We start from the raw sequence: 22,173 nt of genomic DNA, 5'->3' as shown, positions 1-22,173 counted from the left end.
GTTTACACATCAATATTGAGCGATCCCAGATTATATAAAACTTAGATGTACAAACTTGTATTTTTTATAGTGGATGTTTTCCTGGAGGAAATCTGAGTCGATGTTTGGATCGCTGGTGTTTAGGTGTTTTTTTTTTTTTTCCTACATGCTACTCATCACTAGCCGGTTGCCGACACCGAAGTGAGCTGAAATATAAAAAGTACGGGTCAGAGAGCCGCAGGAATGCTGACAGGAAATCAGCGAAAGGTGTGACAGTCGGGGAATGAAGTTCAGATCGCAGGAGATGTTGTCTCTGATGTATTTGAGCACACACACACACACACACACACACACACAACACACACAACACACACTCTCATTCTCTGTCTTTGACTTTATTTTTGTGGTTTTCTTCCCTGTCTTCTTCACAGCTTCTTAAGTGCATGTGTGAAAGCAGCCAGGTGAAGTGGAGGGAGCTAGTGACACACACTCACACACACACACTCACACACACACTCACACACACATAAAATGACACCGCTAACAAACCACCTCTCCCAGACATGTCACCCCTACCTTTATCACCTCAAGGCAATTTTGTCTTGAGTGCAAAAGAATCTCAGGGTTAGCATTCTTTGTATATTTTATTTGCACAAATGTGGAAAACACTGAAAATGGTGTTTTGAAAAAAAAAAAAAAAAAAAAAAACATCAAGTGCTCGAGCCGGAAGAAAAAAAATTCAATGGTGCTGAAAAAACATATTGAGCCAAATGAAAAGAGCAGAAGAAACAAATCAAGATGACTAAGATGCATCGAAACTGAAGGAGGAGGAGAATTGTACCAAAAAAAAAAAAATATGCAGAATAAAAACAACTTTCATACAAATATTTGTGAAAATATATTTGTGAATGGAGGCATGTATATCTACGATCATGTATGTTATGGATATCACTCTCTCAGACCTCTGGGCAATCTCATGGAAAGTGTAAAGTGTAGTTGTGCATCCTCACCCCCCTCCCCTGCATAACTCCTCTTCTCCTCTTCTCTTGACAGCTGCTTTCACTGTCAGACACCATTTTACACTTGCGTCAAATCTTGTGAACAAGTGACATCATCCTCAGCGATTGTACTGTAACTGTGAAGATATTTTCGGGTTTTTTTGGTTTTATAGCAGGTTCACGTTCGGGTTGCAGCACAGGCTGTGTTTTTGATTCTTGAGTCTTATATTCACAACAAATGGAGCTGTATTTCTTGGAGGAGAACTTTCGGATAACCTATTATTCTTTGACAGCCGGTAATAACGTTGTTGCTCTGGCACGCTGCTGGATGTATAGACAAACTGTAGTGATATGTCAAAACCGCTTTAAAGTTTGTACTTATTATGGCACAGTAGCGGCTTATGACTTTTTTTTTCATCAGGAGGCACAAAAACAGAAGGTTCAGACCTGTAGCTCATTAAGTAATAATATAGATCGATGTGGGCTGTAATCACCTCTTCTGTCAATCACTGTCAAACCCAAACACCCATGAATATGCATAAGTTCAAAGAAGAAAATCTGACATATAGTCACCTTTTCCTCGTCTGGTCTTTTTCTCTTCTTTTTTTTTTTGACTCATCCCTTCCCCTCTCTCTCTCTCTTGTCTGTCCACAGCTGCTTCCTGTCCCTGCTCCTGGTGGCCGCCGTGGTTTGGAAGATCAAACAGAGCTGCTGGGCGTCACGGCGACGAGAGGTAAGTCCCAGACACGCTCATTACAAATATTGATTTTCGGCTACTCGGGTCGGTAAATTAACAACGTAAACACATTTCTGGTTATATTTAATTCGGTTGCTATGAAGCTGCTGTTTAAGCTTGACATTTCAGTCAGTCAGTGTAGCTTACAATAAAGATCAAGCTGAAGGTCTGAACCTGGAAGTATAAAAATACTCACAGGTACTCTGGGTAAACATAGAATTACATAGATGGTGGAAAATTGTTTGACAGGTTGCTATTTTATTTACAGCATATAAGGATACATACTGCACACTTAGTGTATGATACAGTACGGCCCTGTAAGTTTATAATGGTCAGTTGTTAAGAGAGATGTGTTCATTCAGCTGAGGGCTTTTCGAGGCTGCAGGTATTTGCAGTGTTGTATTGACTACATGATATTGCACCTTCACTCAACAGTACAGTACAAAAACAAGGACAGAATATCAGAAATGCCTCAATATATGTGTTTTAAGCTACTGATTCAATCCACTTTTTAAGGCCTTAATCGGTGACCTTTAACCAATCACACTCTCAAATCTGAAGTCCAGTTTCTCGCTTCAACCCTCCTTGGATATCTCAGTCAAACACAGTGATTTTAGTTGCTTGAATTCAGTGTTTTCCCACACATACAATATGATGAATACAGTAATTTTAGTATTATTTTAGTAACAGCTAAGGCTGAAATGTACCTTCCAAGGGCATAAAAACAGAGTCAAACTTATTTTCTATGTTGTATCCATGTCATCTTGTAGCTCCAGCTCGTGCCTCACATGTAATAATGAGTTTTACATTTACATATTTTTGCATTGATTAAAATCAGTGTTATGATTAATGGAACAGTCTGAAAATATTATAACCACAAAACAGGAGTTTAGTGGGGCTTGTCGTCTTCCCAGTACACAGCAAGGTTATGAATCTTACAAACAGCAAGAAAAACTGATTCAGTGCACATACATTTCTTTCACGTTTTCATATTTTTAGCTCTTTTTGCAAACTATTTAACTCTTTGAAACGTGGAACTATAAAACCTTTCCTGTAGAAAATGTAGTCCTATTATTATAAATTAAATTTTTAAAAGCAAAATCAAGTAAACTCTGAAGTCTTTGAGCAAGTAAACTTTGAGCAATTTCAGGAAATGCCAAAGAGAGCTTTTTCTATCTGTGCAGATAATATGCAGTTGTTTATTTTTCCATCAACCAACGATATATATACAATTGATAATCTAGTTCAGTACACTGATTGCATCAATTTGTGGCTGTCGCACAATTTCTTCCAACTGAACAAAGAGTAGATTAGAACATAGTTATAATTTTTAATTAGTGCAGCAAAGACACTTTGAATTCTCTGCTTAAAATCCTTGGAACAAAACAGAAAGTCTTCATCTATTCGATTCTGTGCTTTTATCCTCAATTGAAGTACAGCCATTTTTTCTGACAGACAGGTACTGAGAGCCTATTGCACATTTAATCTGGGAGGCTTGATTGCTGTGCAGGAATGAAGTACATATAAATACAAAAACTCTACCATCTGTACTGCAGATACTCCAAAGTTTATGAACACACATTATTTAAAAAGAACAGTGCTTCTAAGACTCAACATTTCCAAATTTTCATTTTTAGAAAAAAGTGCAGTGGCCATAATTAATTGATCCTTTGAGGTTTCTTCAATGTTTTTTCCTCATTTTTTGGGTTTTTCGGGAGAAGTTGCTCCTTATCCAAATCAAGGGTCCAGAGGATCTGCTGTACAGATTGGAAAGCCCCTTGAGGCAACTTTGTGATATTGGGCTTTATAAATAAAATTGACTTGACTTGACACAGTGCATGATGTCTTTAATTGAGTCAACTGAAAAAACTTCAGTCATTTTTTTTTGTTGAAAGGACCAAACAGAGGATGCCAAAGCAGTCTGCCAAACTGTGGGAGGCACTACAGGGTCCACAAATTGACAGACAATTTTTCAAAACAAAATACTTAACTATTCAAATGTTTTGGAAGGCATTTAAATGGCCCCAATGGACTAACAACAGATATGATATAATTAAGGAAAGTCATTCATTCATTCGTAAGAGAGGAAATGTCTTAAGCACATATTTTCTGTAACATACTGGAAGATAAGGAAACAAGGCTGTTCAAAACATTGTGATGCACTGCAGATTTTAAGCTTCAGTTATGTTTATCTACTTTTTCAATCACATACATACATAAATACATACACATGCACAGACACACTCACATTGCATGAGTGATATGAAGCAGGCATCCTGACAAAGCTGCAGTGTGATTGGTTTATGCCTCTTAAGATGACAGGAGCCACAACAGATTTGCTATTATGACTTTATTTCTTAACATCAATTGTCCAAGTAACTGTGATGGCATTTAATGTTTATATACTGAAACTTAGTGAGTGTTATCTGACTGGTGCTAACTGGTTGTCTGAGATATTTACACTGGGGTTGTGTGTTGCAGCTGGTATTAGCTATTTAAAGTGACATGGAAACTATGAAAAGTCAGCGTGAGTACAGTTTTTTGCATTTTGAATACTCTCTCCCTGAAAACATGACACATTGCATTTTCATAGTGTGCATCCAGAAGGGTTTGAACCACCTTTTTGAATGAGTGGCTGAAAGGTTGTGTGCACGTGGGTGTGTGTTGTGTGTGTGTGTGTGTGTGTGTGTGTGTGTGGCAGTGTCTGAGGGCATACAACCTAATGCGGTGCTTAATGTGAACTTTTGGTTTGTGGTTTTCACACGCTGCGTGCCGACTGAAGTGCCTTACGGCTCTAACCTCACCAAAGAGTGCTGTCATCACCCTCACCTCTGGATGCCTCTTGACATCCCCCCTTCACCTGCTCCCACTCTGCCCTCTCTCCATCACACAGCCACTATTGTCCAGCTGGGCCCTTTACAGATTAACCTTTAAACAAAATTAGCACAGGACTTTGGTCAAGAGGGATAGAGGCTGGAGGAAATCAGGCCCAAAATGTAATTTCTCACCACCTGGAAAAGCTTCTGGAGCACAGTGGGATCTGCTGAAATTCATGGAATCAGCTTGATCTATATTAAAATGATGATGGCTGATGAAAGTATTCACTTTCATTTGTCTAAAGAAGAAATAACAATCTCCCTTTTGGGTTAAAGAAAAAAAAAGTTTTTAGTCTGTGTTCAAAGCAGTCAAACAAAAAAAATTATTATTGCTTTTCCATTGCTTCCAAAGTAAGAATTGAGATTTTTACACTTTTATAATTAGCATACTGCACATTAAACCCCAATGGTAGAGTCTCAGCAGTTGTTGTATTTTCTGATGTTTATCTCCAAAAATGCACTTCTGTCTTGATGACACCTTGAGATCCATCCATCCATTTTCTGCTGCTTATCCGGGATCGGGTTGTGGTAGCATCTGACTGAGTAAGGAAACCCAGACATCCTTCACCTCAGCAATGCCCTCCAGCTCCTCCTGGGGGATCCCAAGGTGTTTCCAGGCCAGAGGAGATATATAATCCCTCCAGCATGCCTAAACGCCTCAGAGGGAGGCGTCCATGAGGCATCCTAACCCGGTGCCCAAACCACCTCAGCTGGTTTCTTTTGACTTAAAGGAGCAGCGGCTCTACTCTAAGCTCCCCCTGGATCTCCCAGCCCTTCACCCTATCTCTAAAGCTGAGCCCAGACATCCTCCAGAGGAAACTCATTTCAGCTGCTTGTATCCACGATCTCATTCTTTCAGTCAGTACCCAAAGCTCGTGACCATAGGTGAGGGTTGGAACGTAGATCAACTGGTAAATTGATAGCTTCACTTTCTGGCTCAGCTCGTTCTTCACCGCAGCGGTGCGGTTCAACATCCGCATTACTGCTGTTGTTGCTCCGATCTGCCTGTTGACCTCATGCTCTATCTCACCCTCACTTGTTAACAAGACCCCAAGATACCTGAACTCCTTCCTTTTCTGGCAGAGCACCATGACCTTAGACTTTCAGGTGCTGACTCATCCTGACCGCTTCACATTCCCAAACCATCCCAGTGCCTGCTGGAGGTCACGGTGTGTTGAAGCCAACAGAACCACATCATCTGCAAAAAGTAGAGAAACAATCCTGAGGTCCCCATGTTGGACACTCTCCTCCCCACGGCTGCGTCTTGAGATCTGTCCACGAAAATCACAAACAGAACCAGTGTCAACGGACAGTGACCTTATGCTCAGACACGGTGTTTGTTATGGTCCATCCATGAAAAGCACAGAAGTCCAATAACAACGCAACGTTCTGCTGGGGGACTTCAATGCTCATGTGGGCGATGACAGAGAAACCTGGAGGGGGGGTGATTGGGAGGAACGGCTTGCTTGATCTGAACCCAAATGACTTCCAATTCATCAATCCTAAACAAGTATTTGGTAAAAGCTCAAACTTTTAGATATGAAGGCATTTTGCAACACGAAGGCACATCAGCAATGAATAACATGATGCAAGTTAATTGTTTTCTAAAGCCAAAACAGCATAAAGACACATGAGCAAGAGAACTGCAGCTTTTTGTCCTTAATCCGGCTGAATCCCGTATGAATGCCACTAGATCATGGGAAACACTGAGGTGAAGATTGACAGAAGGAGGTGTAAATGGCAACCTCATTTTGGCTTTAAAAATCAGTTGTGCTAACCATCCAATTTGTGATGGCCAGTTCAAACAGCAGGTGGCAACTAACAGCATGCCTTGTCTGTAAGTATTAATATTCCCCTCTTAAAGGTGGCTGCACTAAAATTCTGTCAGAGAAAGACACACCAGCAGAGAGCAGCCGTCTCTGTGGGGAGTCCTAATAATTATGCTTTGTATGATATCATTGTCCTTCCTAGTGATAACCAACCACAGGTCTTTTACCAAGTTTTTAATTTGACCTCATTTTAGAATGTAAATTTGATCCGTTGACTAACCATTGGACCATGACCGACCCATGTACATTTTGTTTTTTTTTAAAAAAGTAATCATTGAAGAGTTTCTTAAAAAAATCAGAATCTTGGACTTGGTGAAGGTGAAAGGAGTGAGGTCGGGAGAAAGCAGATGATATATTAGTTATTATTGTATAGTGAGCACCTCCTATCACAGATGTCAGGTTAAATTAGGGCTGAAACTCCTTAAAAAAAAATCTCAACAGTACATTTTGGCATCCGAAGCATCCGACTTTCTTTACACCCACTCTGAACAGTGAGGAAAAACTCAAGTTTTCTGTATGCATAAAGAATTATGTTTGGACATTTTTTCAGTTTATTCACTACTGCAATATTTCCTCATAAGTTTGTATGTGCTGAAAAGTTTTACTGTCCCAAACTACATATAATTATACTGTTTTTTATATGTATTATCTCACATGTATTTGCTACTAGTGAGTGATATGATATGGAGTACTATAATGATAGAAAGCGCAACACCAAACAGCCAATCTCACAAATCATGAATGGCCTGGAAACAACTTGTCATTGTAACTGTGTAAGAACTCATTTCTAGTTTCGCTCAAAACTATAATTACCTTTGCCCTACTGATGCAGAAATTCACACAGTTACACATAGCAGACTAACCTTCACACGTACACATAACCTACGTAAACACAAAGTGACACATAATTTCCGGCAAATAGAAAGCTAATCATGTTTTTCCATGAGGTTGCCTCTTATGTTACAGCCGTCTGCTTCCATGACACCGGGACTGTTCTGTTCTTCTCAGCACTGTCCCTCCAGGCTTCGTTCCCACATTCATCCCCGATTCCTCCGTGTTACTCGGCGCTTGCATCAGCCATACAGTGACACACATTTGCATCTAATTATTCCCACATTCACCTCACTTAGGCCGCGGTGCAGTGGGAAATGGTGGCCATTGCGTTTTATGTAGTTATTGCAGGGTCCCAGGAATTAAAGGCTATAGCCTTGAGCCTTATACTCTATCCCGCTGGATGCTTGTCATCTGACTTTAAGGAATTTAAGTTTATTGTGCTGTCACAGTCATTGTAAGTCTCTCTGGATAACCATGTTAGCTTAAGCCCTAAAATGTAAATGTCACTGTCAGGTCTTTTTAAGGAAGGCGGTAGAAACAGGAGTAATCATGAGCAATTGCATATCTATTCCAACATGTACGTAAATAAAAATAAAAGATGTTATACTCAGTAACATGTCATGACACTGATATCCATGAACTGTAAAGAAAAAAACTCCATTGGTGTTAATGCATTTACGCAGATATACGCAAAGTAACTGCTTTGTGGATCGCAGTTTGACCAAAAACATAAATTCAACTTAGAAACACATAACCTGCCTTTAGCTGCTTATTCATGGTACCACATATTTGGCACCACTTACTTCTGAACTCCCAAATTACTTCTCTGCTTAGAAAAGCTAGTCTGCACTCTTCTCTCCATTTAATGAAGCATTTGAGTCATGCACAGATAGCTACTGTAGCACTATTATACATGTAGATAGATTTCACCTGCATGTTTTCAGTTATTTTGGTCATTTTCCAAAACAGCAGCCTGTTCTTAAGTAATCAATTGTGCAATGCACGGCAGAGTATATGACTGAAACCTTAATAATATGGTGTCATCTTACTTTCAAAGCAGTCTGGCAGTCAACAGTGTTTTGTGCACATTGTATTTTACATATATGAGTATATTATCATTGTCTTTGCGCACCTTCGTGTTGGTCTTTGTGTTTACACCTTTGCAGTCATATCAAAATTGAGATTCAGCTCCGCCAACTTGGAGGTAACTTAATGATCTGCCACAATTAATTTTTTTTACTCTTATTTGGCAGGTTTTAGGGTGTTAATTTCAAGCACTTGGTATAAATAAGCGTATGAATGTGTTTGAGCTTCTTCTCACCGCAGTAGCAAGCTAACACCTGCTGAGACTGATGGAGGGTTTTTTGGAAAAACCCAGAGCCCACCTGTTGGGGACGGTGTGCTTGTTTGCGCTCGATTCAAAGTTTTCAGTTGCATGTTTTTCCCCTCACATATGTGTTTGCTGTGCATCTGTTTGCATAGATGTGCTTAGATGTGAGTGTGTATTTCTGTAGTGTCTGAGTCTTAATCAAAGCCATCCTTTGAGGCCTCATGGTTCCTTTGAAGGAGTCAGAGCTGCCAGATGGCAATAGACAGACCCAACCACAGCAGTCATCCTGTGCCGTAGAAATCACCGGCCTTTTAGTGGATAAGCCCCACTGGAACTTGTACGGCTCGCTGTCAATGCTGGTTGATTATTCCTGCAGGAACATCTGGGTACAGCAGGTCTGAGACGGTCACGGTTCAGAACGAAAAAAAAAGTTATATTTTTATAGCCTTCATACATATAATTCGTCTTTTAAAAAGAGACATATAAGGAAGACAATAGCTTTCTTTTATCAGCAGCCAACTGTTACAACAACTTAAACAGGCTTTAGGCTCAGTGTTTGGGAGCGTACTCGGCTTAACAAATGATAAAACCGCATTTTTTTGAATGGACACGAGCAAGTTAACTAATTAGAGCAGAGATCCAGCAGAAGCATCTAGTGACTGGGTAATATATCATGATGCAAAATACTGTAATAATTGTACCGCTTTAACATTCACGTTCTTCGCCTTAGGACAGAGAGTCTCTCGTTTTGCTGGCTTGTAACACCGAACAGATCAGGGCAGAATGTGAGTTTTGGAAGCCAGTATTTTCAGTACCTGGCGACGAAATAGTTGAGTCATATGTGTTGATTCATAAAGGAGCAGTATGATTTTTACTGCCCTCTTTGAATTACTTTGTAGTGCACAGTACAGTAAGTCTTTGATGTTCATTGTCAGTTTTCACAATGTTCCTTTTATCTCTTTCTTCACTGGCGTCTCATATTGTTTTATGCCCCTGATGTCCCTCCTTCCTTACTGTACCTCCAAAAAAAAAAAAAAAAATCCTCACCATGACAGCATGTGTATTCACCCAACATCCATCGCCTCCCTAACACAGACATATATCACACATAACTTGACATATACTAGAAATGTATTGCACCCTGAGGTATTGACAGAAATTCAGAATGTGATAATGTCCCTGATCGTTACCGCTGTGTCCCGCATGATTAACTGTGTTGTAGATTCTTTACACTATGCCAAAGGTGGACCGCAGGGGGGGGGGGGGGAAGCAGCATAAACGTCTCCAGATACCCTCATATATTTATTACCCCATTAAGCTTGCCCTCCTCACCACCTCCTCTCGCCAGACGCCTCACCAGCACCACCTTCCTTCTACTATAAATATGAATGTCAAGCAAGTTGTCAAGGCTCAGGCCCGTGTTAGAAATGCCTGCTATTATGCTATAAAATGATTGGGAAGCTGCTCAACGGCCTATGATGTGTAAACTCAACTTTTTATTTTTTTATAATCAAATGTTAGATAGGTCAGGTTTCAGGACGTTAATGAACAGAGCCCTGATTAAAAAAAAAAAAAAAAAAAAAAAAAAAAACCTCTCCGTGAACACACACTCACGTGTTACCCTGCTAGGAACGAACAGCCACCGTTCCATGTCTGCCTTTGATGATTCTGTGAGGAAAAGTATACAGTCCACACATAAAAGTTTCTAAAGAATGGGAACAGATCAGAGGAAAGATCTGAGGGCTTAACAAGACAGGCTGCTGTGAAACAGCTCTGCTCTCTGAAGAAAGACTTTTCACTGGTTTTATTTAAGTGTATTAACCTGTGTTCACCTGTGACAGAGCTCCATACGTCGTGTCGCCGTCTTGATTGTAAACAGTTCATGATGTAAAAGGAAGTAAAACAACAATGTATGAACTCTATTAATCTTAATGTCTGTCTGCACTGAGAGTTTTTTTTTTTTGTCTCAAATGACTGTTTTCACATTCTAGTGTTGCTGTATTTGCGTCTTGGGTTTAATTATGTGCTTTTACATTTATGCACTGTGATAATAGCAGTGCATTACCTACAAAACCTTCAATACATTAATACCCAGTTAGTTCCCGGCTTGAAGCTTTAGTTTAAGATATTTTTGTAATACTCTTACAATAATCATTGCATTTTTGTATAGCTCACATGATGTATGCTAAAATGTTTTTATTAAAACAATACAGAATTTGTATAATTGGTGAGGAAATAGCACTGTCATATTATTGGATATTTTATAAATGTCACTCCTCCATTATACGGCGTATATGAGGGCAAGTAAACTTGTATATGGACAAATTAAAACCCAGTTCTTCTAGAGCCTGTTTTTGCCATGTGATCCAGAAGGTGAGGTTGAATCAGAACAAAAAACAAAGTTGTGAAAGGTTTCCATGGCTGCGTCCTTGTGTCTATGTCCTTAACCACAGCAAACTGCTGACCCTCACTTTTGGGCGGGCAGCTGTGTCACCGAGCCTCCTCGTCTCCTCTCCCTCTCCTGTCCGCCCCCGTCCATTCCCACCTCTGTTGATGGAGAGAACCGTGTGACCCCTGACCTCTGACGTAGCCGACCTTGTCCACAGCTCTCAGTAATCCCGACCGGTCCTGCAGCTCGGTAGCACATGTACATGAACACGTGCACATGCTCAATAGTGCTCCTCTTCAGAATGACGCACTAATACACACACTCAAACCTGCAATATAATAACTTTATTTAGCCAAAAAAGTCCCTCAGATGTGTTTTACAGAAGAAGTGTCATGATCAGGGCTACAGCAGCACATAGAGCATGTAACATTTAAGTTAGAAATTATATAAAAATAATAATAATAAAGAAACGTATTGCATAGAAAAAAACAATGACGGATCAACAACAATGATGAGATAATGTAAAACTGATAAAATAACGGCAGTTGAATGTGCCATAATATATAAAAAAATCCATGAAATGCATAAATGAAATTGAATAACTGAATAAATTGGCCCCCGTGAACAACGACAGCTTGATCAGCTCGCCTCCAAATTATGAAGACGTGCCAGTCAAAGGTATTATAAACATGAAGGCTTTTTCCCAGCTCACTACAAATCCTTGGAACAGAAAGCAGATACAAGTTCTGAGAGGAAGCATAAACAGAAGTTTCCAAAATTAATTGGCATAAAGAAATTGCATAGATTATGTTAATACAAGGCTACAAATAGCTTTGTAGAATGGCATGTAGCAATGAACGAGCCTTCATGTAACCAGTGAGGGGCCAGACAACCCTATCATTAGGCTTGGTAGCATTACATCTATTCTAAATTCAATATGAAATATGCTTATGAAATCCAAATCCTTTTGAAGTAAAATAAAAAAACCAAAATCAAATCTATTCACGTTAAGCTTTTGGTAAGATCTCTAATCAGAATCTTTGTCATTTCTCAGTCAGTTGACACCTGCAGCACACACTAAACACATTATACAGACAGAGGTACAGTAGTAGTCCAGGTGCTGTACGGAAGCTGGGATGTGCCCATCCAGGGAGCAAATGTGATCACATTTCTGGAGAGCAGGCATGAGTCAGCACTAGGAAAATAGGACTAACTGTGTGTTCATCCAGAACACAAGGTAAATTTTGGAGGTACAACAATTGCATATAAAGCCAAACTGACACAAAGGTGTGTGTGTTGAAAATCTTTCAGCTTGAGAAAAAAAAGAAGTGCTTATTTCGGTTCTATATAAATATTCTTTATAAACCTGCAGAGAGACAAGATCAAAAATGAAAAAGACTGAAGGATAATAACAGAACTGGAGTTCTATTGAGTTCTGAGATCAGTCAGATGCTGAGCTGTCACACAAACACACACACAGACACACACACACTACTAAATATATGTTCAGTGAGTCCATTGTTTGCTAGCTTACTGTTAATGTCTGTACAGTGGATCTATATTGGCTGTTGGGGGTGAATCAATGCAGACTGAACAGTGTCAAATTCATGCAAATGACATGAGGAGAAAATTATTTTTGCTTTCTGAACACACCTTAAGACACAGGTGTTGTGAGCACTGACATAAATAACAACGGAAGCAGGAGTGTTGACTTGTTAAATGCCTCCGGTGTGTGCTTCCATAAATTATCAGCTGTAATCCAACGACTGAGAGTGACATGACCCAGTCAGCTAGACGGTTTCAATCGGGTTGCAATTCAATTAAACTGGAAAAACACACAGGCTTGAACCAGCTATTGGAACCTAACCGTACTTAACTACAGCACACAACGATGAAACCTAAATGAACCTCAGAGACGAGTGCACAGATGCATCGAGAAGAGGTTATTTGTAAGTGACATCTCCCATACAGTCATTCTCAGCCTACAGTCGCTCTCAGAAGTGTTCACAACAACTTATACACGCAGTCACACAAGCCCACACTCTCAAACACAACGTTCAAAAAAAAAAACCTTCACTCATACTCTCATTTATTCTGCCCGATTCTCGCAGCCTCACATGCGACGAGGTGTTCAACAGATGGTTCGGTGTGAAAGCTCAATAGAGTGGGAGAGATTGGCACCGGTATTTTCAGAATAAGCGGAGTCCCGGAATACAATGAAGATATCAAGGAGCACGTAGGCTCCACATCAAATTAGTTTCCAGAATCATCCATGATAAGGAGGATCTTCTCACCAGTGTGGCTGCCCCCCCCCACCCCACCCCCCGCCCCGAACACACCAGTCCCAGAAGCAGATGGCTGGATGTGAATGCGGTTCACACATGAGCAGGGAAGAAAGGAAAAAAACAATCTTTCCACCTTTACTTTGCAGCTGTTACCCCCTTACGAGGCACTTCTCGATGATGCTCTGTAATAGATTATAATTTTAGAATCGCGGGATCGCACCATGGCTCTGTGCCTCTCCACCTCTGCTTGCCAAGGACTGTTATACAACCCAATCAGGGAGTGAATATCTGGATGTTTCCCCTGATGACAGCTTAATATACAGGACTTCAGCTTGACGTGTTTACATGCTGTATTCAATGACAGAAAACGACCATAATAACCAAATTTAATTCTTTAATCATGTTGTACACATCGTAAATCTGATTAGCAGAGTATGAAAAATCAGCTTCTTAGTTGTACGTATTTATTTTTATGTTTATTTCGCAGATATAAAACAAAAAAAAACAAACAAAACAAGAATAATAAATAAAATGACCAGCAAACATATACAACATAAACATAAATAAACAACATAAATAAATATCACATGTCTAAAAACGAGTAGGAAGGAGTATACATACATTATATGGTCCTACCCATTCTCCATAACTCAATTAACTCAATTAACAGTTAACTTAATATTTATCATATATACAACTCACAAACAAATACCCCGATGCTGTTATGTACAACCCAAATATCCACCCGCTGTCAATCAGGTATAACTTTATTACCTCAACGTTCATCCTACCGACCCTCCATCATTACTATACCTCTTAAAAATTATTATTTGTACATCCTCTTGAATTGATTTATTCATATCAGTTCCATTCCAGTCAGTATTTGCTAACAATATCAATAATTTCGTTTTCTTCTACATTTCAGAAAAATTGAACTTGGATTTCTATCTCCATAATCATTAACAGCCGCCCCACTGTTGTTTCTGGGTCATTGATTTCTTCTGACAATTTTGGTCCCACACTTTTAAAAAAAAAAATTATCGAAACCATTAACCACATCATCTGTATTATTTATGGTCGTATCATTATCACTAAGATACTGGGGGGTAACTTGAGTTTCTAGATCCATTTCTAGTAATGTTGTTCAACACACTCCAGATGCCTTTTATGCTGTTTTTGTTATCCTCTTAGTATTCCTTCTTACATATCCTCATAATATTAAATTATTTTAATAATTTTTATAGTAATTCTCACCTCTATAGTTCTATACCTTATGAACTCTCTGTATAGAGTATTTTTCTTTTATTTTTAAAATTATATTTTAAAAAAATTTACATATGCTTTGTCTATATCTTCTTCATATACTATTTTCCAGTTTTGTGTTAGTAATTCACTTCTAAATGCATTCATGGATTCTTCCATTCTCACTTGTTTGTATTTAAAGTTATTGGCATCTTTATCCTTCTTATAATTACTATCATAGACTACAAAAACTGGTAAATGGTCACTGATGTCATATATTAACAGCCCGCTCATTGTATTATCCTCCATAACATCAGTGAATATATTATCTATTAGAGTGGAACAGTGTGATGTTATACTACAAGGCTCCATACTATCCTTAAATATTTCAATGTTAGATCCAGATGCTCTATATATACACAGCTAACAATTACATTTTTCCTTTTTTCCGTACAGGTTTCTATTATAATACATTCAAGCATATCATCATCATAGTTGTCATACTTTCCGCTACCTTTATAATTGAAGCTTTTGTCCATATGCAGTGCTACACCCCCTCCTTTTTTGTTCTACCTATTCATATCAGTCAATACATATCCATTCAACTGAAAATCTGCACCCTTCTTAGAGCTGAGCTAAGTCTCAGACATATCTATTACATTGAATGGTTTCTTAAATTGACTTATTCATTGATGTTTTGAAAGTTTGCATATAGACCTCTGCTGTTAAAGTGAATAACTGACATTTTATGTTCTGACTTAACCTTCATGTTGAACTGATCATCTCCATGGCAACAGCAATTGGTATTGAGATTATTGAAGAAATTATTTTCAGGGTCAATATCATTCTCCATATTTTGTAATGTATGTTCAGTGTATTTAAAAGTTTTCAATCACAGTTTTTCATGCTCTGTGAGCCGTGTTGTTTGCTATTTATTATCTCCAGATGGAGATGAATGACATCTGTCAAAACTTGTCATGTTGTTGTATTTAGTGTCAGTTATGTTCTGTGCTGTTTGCGAGCTGACCTGAGTTCAAGTTCAAGAGACAGTTTCATTACCTTGGTTGCTGTTCTGCCAAGAGTTGCCAGCACTGATACTTGTCCAGATCAGTGAGCTCCTTGATGACGAGCACTTTAGCCTCCTCTGGTGATCCATTCAGTTTTATGACCACTTTACAGTTTGTTGTCCACTTGGATTGGATTGTGTTTGGTTTCCCCAGGCGAGCCTGTCTGGCAGTGTCAGCATTTTTCTTTGTCAGGTGCTCATTGACGTACACGTTGCTTAATTTCAGTTTTTTCCTCCTGCCTGAGAGGTGTTTGTTTTTGTTTCCTGCTCACAAAGCGAATTATTATGGCCAGTTTCTCGCTTTTGTTTTTTCGAAGGAGAGGATGACATGCCTTAATATCGTTGCAATCCACTGATATTCCAGGTATGTTCAGGTTCAGGGTTGTGTTAGTAGACAAAAACCTAAAGCACCTCCCAGAGTGCAGAAGTTGAAGCAGGCAGTTAGCAGGTTCAGATGGTAATGCAATTAATTGTAGCAGTGTATGATTTTGGAATATCTATTGACAAAGTTCAGCAGTTTTTTGCGAGTATATGAGCTGCTAAACCAGCTTCAGAATAAGAGAAGATACTTTCTGTGACGTCTGTTGGAGGCACATGAAAATACATCTTTCATAGATGCTTTCACTTCTCTCACCTGAACAGATTAACTGTCTGGTGACTGCAGCCTTGGCCAGGAGGTGATGCTGTCCAACGTTCACCCATCTCCTCCTGGCCTCCAGCTCAACTCTTCCCTCCTTTTCCATAACCAGCAAAAGGCTCGTTCTGCTGCCTCCCTGTTTTCCTCTCCTTTCCTGTCACTCCAGTGGCTGTAAGCATCCTCCGTGCTGACTGCGCAGGGAATTCCCTGCAGCCGACCTTGACTGGGAATAACCATGCCCGCCATCCTTTCTCCCCACAATCTTACTGTAGGTCTTGATATTTTGATTCCTTCTTTTCGAAGGCTTGGTCACAGGCCTCTTCTCACAGGACTGTCAGTTCAATTAGGATGATCCTTTTATATGTGCCCCTCTCCCTGCCAAGCTTGTAAAGCGGACCCTTCATCATGCCCCACTTTTGCAGGTTTGTTGGAGTTGGGAGTGTGTCGTAGACTGACACTGCAGTAGAAAGGAGATGCGGAAGAGTTCCAGCTTCCATAGCGCCGCCTGTGTGACTTTCCTCTTGGGGAGGTCCGACTTTGACCAGGCTCCTCGGGATTCAAGCTCCGTTGCTCCTCCTCCAAATTCCGCACTTCAGCTTGGATCATGGCTCTCCTCTCCTTTGCGTCTGCTTGTCCCCACTGCTGGAAATGGTTGGTTCCCACTGCTGGAAATGGTTGGTTCCGAAGCCTAGTCTTCCAGTACATGGATTTCCAATGATGTCCTGAAGCTCTACCGTGCTCTCTGCTTGGGCCAATGATGCACTGGTGATCAGCTGGTGATCATCCAGTGGATGTCATGAGGGATGCAGTCATGGTCTATTGCTGCATGGAGGAGAGTGTGAGGGACTGATCCTGATCCGTACGCATTAACCAAATCCAGCCAGACCAATGTTAGGTCTCCTCTGCTTGTCTTGGCCTCCCTTAATATCTGGATGAGAACTCCGGTGTGTTCCAAGCACCCGGAGAAGCCGTTAATCCCACCTTTCTGAATAGATGTCGATGTACCCATTCTTAGTCATGCATGAGGTCATCCTCTTAGCTAGCACCGAAAAGAAGATCTTGCACTCTACACTTAGGAGTGTGATCATACTGAACTGGTCAGTGGTTGAGAAGTCATTTTCCTTTGGCTCAAAACAGCCTCTACCTTTTTCCTGGTGGATGGGATGATGCCCTTCTTCCATATTCCCAGGAACAGCTTCCCAAGCCTCCATAGAAGCTTCAGGAATTTCTTGTACACCTTGTAGGGTATATCGCTTGGACCTGGGGGGGGTTTGTTTCCACACAGTCTACTACTTAGAGAAAAAAATAAATGATTCAAAGGTTGCTTTTCCTCTCTTCATATCTCTGTCTAGTTGAGGAAAAGAAGCCAATGCATCAGTTTTTCTTTTTTACGTGAAAGCTCGTTTGAGCTGAAACTTTTGACACACTCCTTTCAGACAGATGTGTTGTTTGTCTCAGCTGTTTGGGGCTGTCAGGACATCTTCCCTCCCTCCAACGCAGAGGTAGCTGCATCTACAACAGAAGAGATAGGAGGGGGGAGAGCCCTCACCTTATCTCACCCTCCACAGAGTGCTATTAAGTGGGAGGAAACTGGTTCTCTCTTCTCTGCTCCTGTGGTCTCCCTCCCCTGCTGGAGGTGGGAGATGGATTGCTCAAGGTGACCCCAGCCAGCACAATGTCTGCTATGCCAGCCTGCCCTCATGCCACTGTTCCTCACACTTACCCATTCTGTTCTGTCGGTTCGCATGCTGCCAGTCCCCCCCAGGCAGCAGACTTCTGAGCTGCCTTCATCAGCTTCTTGGTTGTCAGACTCCCCACCATGTTCCCCCTGCAGCCTGCTGCCATGTGGCCTGTTATATCTTGGTGGGCTGAAATCTCACAAAATGCTCCTGAAGATGGGTCAAAGCCGTAGTAGTAAAACAGGCTTAATGTAGTCAATCGTCAGCTCATTTAATAACATCACCTGACATATTATGATTACTGGAAAACTCATACCCACTACAATGTAATGATGTATCACATTATTAGGAAATAAATGATCACTAGATCATATTTTATTACATTTTCACTCTTCTAGAGCAATATTTTATTAAATTCTCTTTCATTCGCCCATAACTCTAAAAGCCTTCCATTAAAGCCAGTCCTGCACAAATTCTCCGCAGCTCTCTGAAACGGCATTTAGCCTTACAAAATGCTTAAACTATCCCTCGAAAGAAAAACTAATGAAATTCTGTGCAATAGCATTTAGATGATCGAACAGTAAAACTCTCCCTTGAAAGCAGTGCTAATAAAATTCAGACCATACAACCCATAAATCCTTCATCGAAACGAGTTTTAATGAAAGTGTCTGAAGCAGCTTTTAAATTATACAACACAAAACATTTTGAAATTATACTTTTAAAGGCTTTAAGTCAATAACATATGGTAATGGCTTTTCATGTTTTATTGGTGAGCTGTTAGTTACTCGGACCACGCCAACAATGATGTTATTGACGTTGTCTCCGCTACAGATTATAGTGCAAATATTGAAGCAAGCGGACATGAAGGAAAAATGTGTTGTGTTAACAGAGACAGTAACATCTACTGTGTTCCTCTTTAAAGCGCTGTAAGTCCCCTGTAGATTAACTAGAGCAGTGCTTTAAGATTCTCTGAGAGCTGCCTTCCATCTCCTCCTCTCTCCCGAGGTCAGCGTTCGCCGCACCACCGCACAGAACAAAAGGCCTATTTTTTTGAGGTGATCAATCCTAAAGTGAGAGGTAAGAAGAGGGGATGACGAGAGAGAAGGTGGAAAGAAGAGCAGCAGGCAGCGCTGAAGGTCACTTCCACTGGAAGCCGAGAATCTTGGAGAAAAACATGCATCCTCCATAAAAGGGAAGACCTTGTTAATGGTATCCTCTGTACAGTCAAGCTAACAAGAGTCTCCTCGGACCTGACAGGATGCGGATTCATCAAAATATGATGAAGAAGAAACGGGAGCCACTGCGGCGCTGGCAGCCAGCTGCCTCTGCAACAGTGTTAGAAGAGAAGCTTTTTACACTCATGCCTTTCAGTGTCCGTGCCAACTCCACAGCAAATATTAGCTTTGGTTTTTAAAAAAAGAAATAGACTGTGAACATAAACATAAACAGAAGCGAAAGAATAATAATACATTTATGTGTCTGTAAAGCTCATGCATGGGTTTTGTGTTTCTGCAGCATTTGAGTGCAGGTGAATGCTTACGTGTATGTGTGTGGGTTGGTTAGATTGTGTTCTAGCTGCTTCCCACAGTTTGTTTCATTGCAGTGTTTGCGCCGGTGTCATTCACATTTTCTCTGTGTGTGTGTGTGTGTGTGAGAGAGCTTAGAGTGTGTGTGAACACGTGGCTTTTTGTCTCTCAGAGTTCCCAAGACACGTCTAAACCCCGCTAATCTTAATTCCACAGAGATGGTGCGTATAATTAGAGTTTGGATCAGCGCCAGTGTGTTATTGCTCACAATATACAGGCTGGCTTATCGTCCCAACACCACTGCACTGTGGGTGACCCTCTTCTGCCCCTGTAACATCCGACTCTCCACACCCCCACCCATCCATCATGAGGCTGGCACAAGGCTTATGATAAGCCCACAACCTCTGTCAAACCCCTGCTCCTATGCTGTTTGATTCTGTTTCATCTCATCTCAAGCTGTCTTCGCTTTCTTTACTCTTATTCATTTCTTCTTCCCCGGCTGTCTTAACGTCTGAACCACCTCAGCACACATCTTCTGTCGCTCGAAAGTCAAACAACTCTGATGCCACTAACTTAAACTAACTGTTCTAGATTTGTTCACACGTTCAAAACATATGAAAACATTGTGGCGTAACTTCAGTTTGCCTTTTTTCGTGTGTTTCTTATGGAAGGATTTCCATGTGACCACAGGAAGCTTTTTTCTCACGTGAGAGGCGATATCACACCAGAGCTAAAACCTGTAGAACCTCTACATCTCTGTACCTGTAGCACACGTGCTGAAAAATTAATATTTCAAACGGAAAGCACAAACCAGCAACACACATTGAAACACCTATGCCATGTCCAGATATGCCCCTGTCCAAGCAACAAGCTCCAGTTTTATTATATTCTTTGTTTGAAAAGGTCAGTCTGGACTGCTTGTTCTGCCTGTGCAGCATGTCCAGTGTGAGTTATGCACATGAGATGATGCAACCACTACACAGCAGGGCCAGGGTGTGTCACTCTTACTGGGTTCTCACCGGTCCTTGAAATCCCTGAAAGTTTGTGAATTTGAGAAGAAAAAAAAAAACTAAGGCCTTGAAAGTTTTTATATTTTGTGCAAGAGTGGAATACTGTTTTGTTGTGTCAAAGAAGGCAAGAGACCACATAGTGTGTGAGTTTCTGTAAAGCTAGTTCTCATTATAAAAATTCTTTCTTGTAACAGTAATTAACCTTGATCCGTGTCTCAAACTATGCCATGTTGGGTCTGGGACTGGGTCTGTAGTCTGTAGTTGGGTCAGCTACACAACCAGAGGAGGAATATGAGTGTTGCTCCAGTATTTGGTCTTTTTAGTTGCTGCTGTAAGAAAATCTAAAAAGATAAACACTCATTCAATCAAGAAAACTGCACGAACACACTATTTTTTTTTTTTCATGTCCATTTCCATTGACAGCTTGAACTTACAAAAGTTGTATAAAGATAAAATCGATGCTTTTAATTTTCTAACTTACTCGTGGTGTTTTTTCCAAGAAACATCATTCAAACATCAGATGTTCTTCTTTAGGTGATGCATACTTCAATTACTTTTTTTTTTCTCATATAAATGAATAGGCCAAATGTTCAAACGCTTCTTTTTATCCACTTTTCAACCCCTTTTTTTAATCTCAGTCATATTTTGACAGAGAAACTGCACTCAAACTTTTTAAGTGATCATAGCATTTTAGACTCAACCACATGAGTTCAGAGTTTTCATACCTGTTATAGACTTCCAGTAACTGCTGTTCACATATTTATAGTGTGTGTGTGTGTGTGTGTGTGTGTGTAAAGCTTTAACTCCTTTAAGCACTTCAATTTTAACTGTTAACTATAATAATTCTGTTTTAGCTGCCGCTCGGACTTTTTAACGTCTTCAGCTTCAACTGTTACCGCCATAAAAAGACCTTTCAAAAGTTCCAAAGACACGTTAAGACCTTGTACATTTTCAGCAAATATTTCAGCCTTTTATTTAGTTGACAAAATAAAAGAGCACAATTGAAAATACATTACAAAACAAGACAAACTCACGATGCAGTGTAACAGTGTGGGCTAAAAGTCAGTCGAGTCAAACGCAGTGTCACTTATGATTTGAAACACTGGCATTGACCCAGAGTATTGAATAAAGCATGATGGATAAGGTTAAAAACACACAGTAATCTGGCCAAAAAAACAAAACAAAAACAGTCATAGTTATGCAAACAGCACGGTCGGCTGCATTGATTTGGTTGTTCACACATTTAGATTTGAACAGCAGACGGAAGAGAGACAAATTGGAGCCGGGCCAGGTGTCAGAAATATCAGAGGAAACTGACAGCCTGCCAAAATAAATTTTTAAACCAACACCCTTCCTCTGCACCTGTACATTAGAAAAAAAAAAAATTTGGAGGTTGCTGACTGAACAGTCAAATCTATATTTGACATCTTTTGTACGGTTATTTCCTCGTGTGTTTTCGGGGGTCATTTTTGCTGTATTTGCTTTCACCCTCACACACACACAAAAACTGCACCACGGTTTACTCAGACAACAACAAAGATATTTTTTAGGATTCATGGTGCTACTGTCTGCATAATCTGTCTCAATAAAACAGAGCGAGAGTTCAAATGAGCTGCTTTAAACAGAGATGGTGTCGTTCGGTCAAACGCTTTCAGAGAATCTCTCCATACAGCGATTGCTTTATTGGTTTCCATTGTTTCTAACTTAACTTCCATCTCATCTAATGACCGGCTTTTTAAAGTTCCTATACTTTTTTT

General features: G+C 40.2%; 1 protein-coding gene across 1 annotated transcript in view; it reads left to right on the top strand.

Annotated features, from left to right (window-relative positions):
* Positions 1-22,173, top strand: part of atrn (attractin) — a 146,137-nt gene that overhangs the window by 93,556 nt on the left and 30,408 nt on the right. The window contains exon 26 of the mRNA XM_044374473.1: positions 1,632-1,710. Coding sequence (XP_044230408.1) covers positions 1,632-1,710 — 79 coding nt within the window. The remainder of the gene's footprint in view (positions 1-1,631; positions 1,711-22,173) is intronic.

The sequence above is a fragment of the Thunnus albacares genome, chromosome 15 (assembly GCF_914725855.1).
Source record: "Thunnus albacares chromosome 15, fThuAlb1.1, whole genome shotgun sequence".
Classification (NCBI taxonomy): Eukaryota; Metazoa; Chordata; class Actinopteri; order Scombriformes; family Scombridae; genus Thunnus; species Thunnus albacares.
The sequence above is the reverse complement of the archived record's forward strand: the minus strand, read 5'-3'. Positions and strand labels throughout refer to the sequence as shown.